Source organism: Anneissia japonica, unplaced genomic scaffold (assembly GCF_011630105.1).
Source record: "Anneissia japonica isolate Jap-2015-1 unplaced genomic scaffold, ASM1163010v1 scaffold288118_len230876_cov182, whole genome shotgun sequence".
Taxonomy (NCBI): Eukaryota; Metazoa; Echinodermata; class Crinoidea; order Comatulida; family Comatulidae; genus Anneissia; species Anneissia japonica.
The window spans coordinates 8,281-17,828 of NW_022709084.1; the positions used below are offsets into that span (position 1 = coordinate 8,281).

General features: G+C 33.7%; 1 protein-coding gene across 1 annotated transcript; it reads right to left on the bottom strand.

The window, feature by feature from the left end:
• Window positions 1-668: 668 nt before the first annotated feature.
• Window positions 669-2,441, bottom strand: LOC117106660 (cell division control protein 42 homolog). Its single transcript, XM_033248061.1, has 2 exons — window positions 2,165-2,441; window positions 669-1,566 (listed from the first exon to the last, which is right to left on the bottom strand). Exons 1-2 carry the CDS (start codon window positions 2,286-2,288, stop codon window positions 1,088-1,090), a joined length of 603 nt encoding a protein of 200 aa, XP_033103952.1. The 5' UTR covers window positions 2,289-2,441; the 3' UTR covers window positions 669-1,087.
• Between the last annotated feature and the right edge of the window lie 7,107 nt (window positions 2,442-9,548).

A 9,548-nucleotide genomic window follows, 5' to 3' on the forward strand; every position in this document is an offset into this window, starting at 1 on the left:
GAAGTGAATAACATCATTCAACAGTGTAGGTGATAGTAGGGCCTACGGCTTGCAGTATACGGTAAATGTTATTCAGCCACCCCACCCCTATTAAACAGGGTAAGTGGTTAAGTAGGGCCTGGCTCACAGTACGGTAAGTGGCAATCAGGTCTCTTATACACATCTACTCTTGCAAACTATCATATTACAGCCCAGTAGTTTTTTTTATGAATTGTTATGTTTAGGGAACATAGAAAAAATTATTAGATTATCACTCTTAAAAAAAAATAGATGAGGGAGATTTTTTCGCTTCTGTTTTTATCGATTTGGCTAGTAATAGTAAATATTGTATGAAACGTGGTTTAATTTTTTTAAATTTTTTTTTTTAAGAAAATATATTTGAAGTCACAAAATTGCATTGTTAATTTTATGCTGTTGAAATAATTGATGCGGCAATTTTTTTTTTCATTCCCGCATCAATATCTCCTGAATTTTTTTGACGCGGGCGGGAGTGAAAATCTAATAAAAAAAATTATTTCCCCTTAAGAATAGGAAGTTACTCCTGATGAGATTTCATGCTGAATTTGCAGTACAGTGCAGTACAGTTACGTTTTCACAAAATAATGACAGGTTTATTGCACAAAGCACGCCGACTCTTGATAAAATATAATGGCACGAGTGTACTAACATTGCCATATAAACGATTGTCTTTTTTTTAGGTCTGGCGATTCGAATATTAGTTTACTAACAAATACAATCGTAATTATTCACAATTTATATGGATAAATCATGCGTATACTGGCGACACGTAAACAATAGTCTGAGAACGCACTTATGGCAATTTATAACAATTGATACAAGTTACTCTAGATACTAAGCTCATGCTAAGCTTGATATCTCTTCTCGTTTTGTATTCTCAATCGTTTTCCGGTCAAGAGGAGAACGGTTCGGAATGTAAGGAATTCGTTTTTGTACTTTCCAATAACAACAAACTGTGATAATTATGTTTATCAAAAATATCTTCACTGTGTGAGTCTCTAGTTATACAACACTACACTTCCTCTTGATCGATGTAGGCCTACCAAGAATAAAAGCAAATGTCGTCATATTACGCTGATATACACGCTGGCTTCTTGATGAAACGACTGTACCAGTGCGTTTTTAGTTTCTTTCTTGGGGCGAAAATTGATAGCATAGCTTCCGCGTAAACATCCTTCAATCCTTTCTGTGTCAGTGCCGAGCACTCGACGTAACACTCAGCTCCTATTTTCTCTGCCAATTTTTCCGCTGCCTCTACTGAAACCATCTTTTTGTTTTGGCGTTGAAGACGCGATTGCGTCAACCCGTCATCCCGTAGATCACTCTGAGTTCCCACCAGTAAAAATGGTGTATCTGGGTTATTTTCTTTTAGTTCTTTCACCCACAAGTCTTTGACATTTTCAAACGAGTCCGGCTCCACCACCGAGAAGCAAACAAGAAATACATCAGTCAACGGGTAGGCCAATATGCGCAGACGATCGTACTCCTCTTGTCCAGCCGTATCGAACAGACCAAGGTTATAAATAACATTATTTATTGACACATTAACTGAAATGAAAGATAATAATACACAAGATGAATTTTATGCAATATTAACAAAATTGCACCATGAGTGAACTTACTGAACACATAGTACAATATTTTAACAATAAGGAAGTTATATCCAGCTAACAATTATTTCATTTCATTTATTTATTCGACCAATACACATTTACAAAAGGTACAGTACAACAAAAATTATGGTCAGGGGCAGCTTAAGCAAAATGTTACTATAACTCATGTTAAAATAACGTTGCAGTCTGGTATTCAAAACTTTTTTTTGTAGAATACGTATTTATAACTTAATTTCTAACTAAATTAACGTTGTCGTTGCTGCAAAGTTCTGTTAACGTTATTAGTTCATAAATTACGAATGTAGGACAGTAACAACTTTTTTTTGTGTTTGCTTGATAGTTTCTCTATCTTGGTCTATATCAGATGTGTTTTACATAAGAAATAGTATTAAATAAAAATATACATTGATCGAAATGACCTATTATGACGTTGAATAGAATGATTATACAGTACAGTACTTTTCAATTAGGCCTATATCACAGATCCTAGGATATCTGATAACAGTATATAAAACATGATGTACTCAACATACCTGAATAATTATCGAAGACAGTGGGTATGTGATTCCGAGGAAATCTGCTGGTGGCGTAGCTTATCAACATACAAGTTTTCCCGACCCCTCCGTCGCCTATGACAACACATTTCAGGTTATTCATGTCACCAAAATCAGGACGCTCTGAATGATTCCGACAAGGAAGGGTTGGTTGTTGCGTCTGCTTCTCTATTACGATCTATACTGAAATGAGGAAAATACACGAAGTGACTAAAGTGACATCATTCACTGATATCGGCCAATTGATCCAGACACGTAATCACGAAGGAACGTGGGTTTGTCATTTGCTCACTGGAGCGTTACATATTTCGCCAATCATAAGCGAGTTTTGTTGTGAGGGAGTACCTAAATTCACCGGATATGTCGACGATCCGGAACAATTTCAATTGTTATGATAAAACCATTAACCACACGTAGGTGTCTGTAGGATTATATACCGATATTCCACATCAGGGTTTGTCTTTATAGGCCTAATTTTGATACAGTATAAACATGTGAAAGGTAAAAATGTGGAACCCCTCAGAAAGTTATTTAATGTAAGGAAGGAATAACATATTTAATTATTGTAAGGATAAGAAAGTTATTGATTGATTCTTTTTTTTTGTAATTTTTACTTGTTCAACTTCAATTTGTATTATATGATCAAATTGCAATAAAGTAGTATCGTATCGTATCGTAAGTTTAATTCGATTTTACCTCATTAGATAAGCTTATGATTAACACTTCAGATTTTATCAACCCCAAACTGTTGGCGAGGAAAACATTTTTAATTTAAATTTGAAAAATTTAAATTACATGTTATTGCTTAATATAGCTCAACAAAATGCTGTCTTGGTATATCCATTCTATACCCATGGTTCCTCCATGGAATATCAATGTTATTTATATTACCAAAATAAGCGGCGGTGGTATTTTGCTATAGGTATTTTAATACCCTCTTGTAGGGTGGATATATGGTAATTTTCTAGTAAGTTTTACAAGAAAACGTTGTGCTACACTAATTATGACCTACCTACTTTAGCTAAAAAGGATGCTTTAAGTAACGACTGACCGCTACGTTTTGCAGCCATAAATTAATAAATTTCTACCACATGCTACGACGGTATTATAATGAAAATTGAAAGTAAGTAATCGCAGAAGATTAAAAAAAAAGGGTTATTTTTGTGTTACAGCAGTTTGTGAATATATCCAAAGCTTAGTGAAACTCTTGGTAGAATGTCCTTTGCCAAGGCTGGAGAGGACAATGAAAAGCGGCCTCTGTGCATTGATTTTGTGGGTTTTAGGTAGGAAAAAAAAAAAAAAAAAAACTTGAACACCGTGGGTGCTTACGGTAATCAATGTATGCAAATGTGATTATAATTCCAAGTGTAATACAATTTGTCAACGGGTTTAAGTGGTTAGGTAGGCCTAAGTAAGAAAATAGAAATAATTTTTTGAGCAAAAAATAGGGGAGGCATAGGCTTACTCCCCTTATTACTCGCTGGTGTTGCAGTGCTTATAGCTTGTGATAGAGCAGCATTATTCTAGGGCAGGCGCGCCGCATTCATGAAAGGTGCACTAGGGCGTGTGTACCACTGTATAAAACAGCATGGATGATATAAACAAAAGGGGAGTAAAAAAAGCTACACGCAATTTTGTGCTGCTTTTGGTGGAATTTACAAGGGTCAATTGTCTATGATTGTGCACTTGTATAGCGCAGGGTGTGTATACCACTGTCTGCGCTTTTCAGGACAACAGAAAAGAACAGAACCATAAATGGTGGAAACGGAAAAGAAAGTTGTATAAAAAAATACAGAAATAAATAAAAGTGAAAACCCATAAAAACAAGAGAGTGGAGGAAAATTAGAGATTGGTCGAATAAGATTTATTTAAGACAGCACTTTAAAAATCATTAAATTAGGAGACTCTTTAAGAGTGTGTGGTGAATTCAAGAGGTGGGCCAACAACCGAAAATGGCCTCCCCATAAGTGGGCACATAAAGGGTTTAAAATGTAGTGGACCTTAACGTCCTTTTACATTTTGCATGCTAAACGGATGTGAAGAGTTCTCAGATGATCTAATGAATAGTGGAATGGTGCAAGGACTCGAATATAATGGTGCACTTTCAAATAATAATTCGCTCATGAGTGGAAGCCAGTGCAGTTCTTAAGTGTGAGACTGATGTCTTCTAGTTTGAATACCGTACCAGATATCATAGTTAAGTTGCAGTTTTAATTTTATACAAGGCAAACCAATTTGGTGCTAAAGACAATGCAGTATAATCGAGTTTAGAGATTATCAAAGCATGAACAAGATTCTTAGTGGCTGCTTTACATAGGGCCTATAGATCTTAAATTAGCTGGTAATAAATTAAGGATTTTTGTAGTAAATGATGTCAGTTAATCTATAAAAAAAAATATTTTGTTCGATCTGTTGCTTTTTGAGAGTTAATAACTTATTTGATCCTTTTAAATGAGCTGTTCAATCTTGAGTTTTTTCCCCGATTTTTTGGCAAACAGTGAATCTTAACCCTTCATGCTGGTTTACATTCCAGTTAGTAGGAATGAGGGCGCTGTTGTGAAGAGCCATAGAGAGTAGGCCTACACCAAATTATCTCTGTCAGATAATTATTTAAAAAAAAGTAAAGGCCAATCCTTTGTCTTCTGAATTCATTGGTCTTGTTAATTCTGTAACATTATCTGCCTAATTTATCAGAATCAGTACAGGCAGACCAATATTGAACACTGAGCCAGTATCATTACTTTTAGCCTTGGCCGGCTTCACCGATTTCAATGATCCATAAATAGAGCTTTTGATATCAAATAGTTATCAATTAAGTAATAACATCATAAACACAATTAAACATGTGAAAATATTGTGTAATGTACCTAACTCGTATACTTTGCATGTGTTCATCGGGAAGATTTGGACACAAAAATGGACGGTATACCACGTAACTTTCGCAAACCCGGCGCGGAGCGGAGTCGCAACTCTTAATATAATATGGCTCTGAAGTTGTGGTAACTCAGTTAAAATCCCCGCAACCCCCCCCCCCCCACAAAAAAAATCAAAGTGCAATTTGATTAAAAAAATTATAATCATAAAATAATTGCACAATAGAACAGACTTTTCACATGGAAAGTTACATCACTTCCCTTTGGGGACGTGCACATACGTGTTTCACGATGTTATACCATACCGTACTCTACCCAAAAACTTGCGGTGGAGAATATTAATATCAATGTGTCACCTCTGACGACAGAGGAATTCATTCATTCAATAAGGATTGTTTTTATTCACACAATTGCTACAGTTTTACAATTTAAAACCAAAACATTAAAAAGATAATATATAATTAGGTAATTTATAAAAAACATAGGCCTAAAATGCAAAGATCAAGAAGAACGTATAGAAAACATTTTAAAGTACAAGTACAATTTTTAACGATTATCGCAATCGTTATGTAATATTATCTGTTTCTCATTTATTATAAACTTTTAGTACTGTAGCCCAGGATTAAATTTTTTTCTTTTTAATTTTAGTAAGAAAATTCGAATCCGATTAAAGCATCTAAATCTTCACACACATGCGCATGCATAGTTAGACCAGGGAACAATGGAATTAATTGTAATTTCGCTGTTCCCTGGTTAGACAACACTATTTCCTTGGTGTATGACAAATAACAGAGAACAATGATACGCCCTCTTTTTATAATGTCGGTAAACATTTGACAAGGCGAGATCTCCAAAGAGACTTTTTACAATAAGTCACGATATAGAGACAAACTCTAAATCGTCTTGAGGTAATGCTGTAAATATAGGCCTATATAAATAAATTTTGTAATACTTATATAAATTCGATTCGATCTGTTATTAAAAGTTCAATGATATTGGATTCATTATAAATTAATCGTTTATAGACTTTAGTGTATATTATTTCATTTTATTTTAACACCACACAACAGAAACAGTATGTGAGTTTCTTTTGAAATTCAGTTAAAAAAAAATCTGTTTAGCTTAATACAGTAATTATAATATTTACTAAATAGGCCTCTGTTACGAATTTAGACCGAGATCTTGCAACGGCGGTGGAAGCGGAGGGGCAGGGGGCCATTGGCCCACCCACTTTTTATACTGGGGGGGCCTGCAAAACCCCCCCCCCCACACTTTTGTGACTGTTCCCAGCACCAGTGCTGTCTCTTATACACATCTAGATGTGTATAAGAGACAGACATTAAGTTAGCCCTAATGAAATAATCAATAAACAAAAAAATAAAATAAAATAAATATAAAGCAAAACAAGCAAGACAAAATAGCAAGGATGAATACGAAAAACATTTATTTAATTTTTTTCAATAAATTGATTAGTCCACCTCAGAGCATACTGGGAGGGTGTGTTCGATGATAAAATACAATGGACCAAGGTTTGGAGACACAAAGTAAAAAATGAAAAAAATAAAAAATATGCACAATTAAATTATAAGTTATTGAATCGGATTGTCCCTATCCAATGCTTATATAGATTGAATCTTAAAAGTACATGCAAATATAATAATTGTGATGCCATATAAGATGAGAAACATATGTTTTTTGAATGTCCACGTAACAATATATTATGGAAACAAATTGATAGAATATTAAAAAAAATAGGGAATAGTAAAAGTTCTTTAAAAGAGCTCCTGTTGGGATGTGAGTGTGACTTAAAAAACAAATTATATACGATTGCTACTTATTCGATTTATAAAATAAAAACTGAATTAAAAAAGCCGACTTGTACAAATCCGCGGGCTGTATTCTGAGTCAATTTTAAAATCTATGGATACATTAGGTTTTTTATAATTATTAATTATACAGTCGTACTGTGTTTCAACATTGGTGTCATTGTCAATATACGTATACCGGTATAAATAATTTTATTATAAAACAAAAACAAAAAACAAAAACAAAAACAAAGGGTACTGACATAATTATATCTTATACAGATATAACGCAGTAATATTCAATGATGAGTGATATGCAAAAACCATTTATTTATATAATTTTTATATAAAATTTTATTTCATATTTTTATGTATTCAACTATTTTATAGAAATGAGTACGTTATTATCCTAAGATACGCTTAAACAAAAAGAATGTAAGCTTTAAAAAAAAGTGTGTAAGAACATAAAAACGAAAACCCAGAAAAATGGAGAAATATCAAACTGTCTTGATTGTATGAAGATGAATAAAGGTGGTGGTGGTTACCCCACAAAAGAGAAAAAAAAAAGGAACAGAAAACTCAATTAAAGAAGACAAAAAAGAATGAAAAAACCTAAATTGTATTGGAAAGCATAATAAATAGTATTAAAATGCACGCTATCGTGTTTGGATTCAATATTTATTTCAACATTAATTAGGCCTATGTCATCTTTTCAGGAATATGATTGTATTCACACACTAATTCTTACGGGAATTTATTGAAACGAATCTGGCATGTTTTTATGAAAATATTAACCTTGATCATCATAATACTATCATATGCTAATTTGAGTAAGGAGTACCGTACCGCCCAGACGATTTTACAGCTCTGGAAGAAATATATCGTAGCACATTCTTTAAAATGTCTTAGGCCTACCATTATTGGCATATTTTGAGTTCCTATTTACGTCCATTAAAATACCGTAAATAAATAATTTTACAATAACACGAACCTACAAAATAGTGGACGAGGACTTGTCACACACTACAAAAGCCACACTTTTAAGAATTTATTATTCAAGGCCTACAGTAAAAAGAAAAGAGCAGCGGAGTATTCAGATGTACAGTAGTAGATAAGTGCAACGTAGGGCCAACCACTTCAGTGAGTGCGGCTCATACAAACGCGTATATGTTCACTAAATATAATGGAATTAAATTATGAAGTGATTATGTTAATCACTAAAATAAATCAATGCGTGACGAATATGAATGTCTCTATTCTTTACAACATTTTAGCATGTATTGTATAATCAATGTTTTACCATATTCTTTACTAGTAGACCTTACCTGCTTTAACATTATAAACAAAATTAGTATTGGCTAATGTTCTTCTTTATTTAAAAGGTAATTTGACTTTCACTTGCAAGCATTTTTCTAAAATTAGGCCTATAGTTAAAGACGTATAGCAGTAATTACTTTGCAATATCAATATTATTTAGCGGTCATTAATACAGTGGATTATAGCCAATCATTACACAGTGAAGGCCCGTAAAAGATGAGTGGTACTTTCTGAAAGCACATTGGTCAACTTTTCAGGGGACCCAAGTTGCCCGGGACTCACGGGAGTCTCTCAAAAGTCAGGATGGCCTCCAGGCACTCCCGCAAGCAAGCAAGAATCTCCCGGAAATTACGGTAACCCATCTCAGCAAATTTATAATTTTGCATGTTTACACTGCTTTATTATCAATTTTGTCACGGATTATGGGTACCTGGTTGTGCAGAAAAATAATATTAAATGAGAGATGGCTCATTAACCAGATCAGTGGCGGATTCAGGGGAGGGAGAAGTGAAAATTATATTTAAATTTAAGTCTGGGCCACTTCCAGTCATGAGGTGCATTATCATAAATTTTCTTACCTTATATATAACCATGGTGGGGCTGATGTGATCTAGACCCTCCATCTGTCAAAGTCCCTCCTGCTCCTGCCCCCCCCCCCCCCTCCTTGACTTCACCCGCATCCTTCGACCCACAAATGCAGATCTCCCGGAAATGGCTTCATCCAACTTGGGACCCTTGACATTTATTTATAAGGTCATTTACATTGAAATACTGTAATAATTTGGTCTTAGACTTCCTTTTCAACAATTTTAACTAAAGTATGGCACTGAGATTTGTCTATAATAATTATAAGGCTTTAAGGCTTTGTTGGTTGCCACCTTTGGTGTAGCCATTGATACTTTCCAATCGTTTGGAACCATACCATTTATTAACGATTTAAATTTATAATGAAACTCTTTTTTTTTCTCTCTTTTGTGGGAGTTGCACCCACTTTTATTTCATTTCTCTTTTCTTAGTTTAATAACTTTTTTTTTACACATGAAATAATGACATACTGGTAATTATAAAGGCCATTGAATAATAATAATAATAATAGTGATAGTACCGGTAATGATAATAATAATAATAATGATAATGACACTTTCTTATAATTTAACATCCACTAAAAGGTTAGTCCCTTTAAAGCTACATAGAGAGTATTTCGTAGTTTAACATTATTTTCATTTTAATATTTTGAATAGATTTGTTTTTTCCAAAAAAAACCCCAAAAAAACATGAATATTAATACAAACTTGCTTACTTTTTTCCCTTTTTTTTGTTTCTTTCAAATCAAAGTATCTGACGGTTCATCTCTTCAATGTACCGTGA

Excerpts from the sequence above, each read along its gene's own strand:
- LOC117106660 (XM_033248061.1), bottom strand. The coding sequence starts at position 2,288 with ATGAATAACCTGAAATGTGTTGTCATAGGCGACGGAGGGGTCGGGAAA. Across the intron at positions 1,567-2,164 it reads TGTCTTCGATAATTATTCAG|TTAATGTGTCAATAAATAAT; the intron begins GTATGTTGAGTA and ends CTTTCATTTCAG.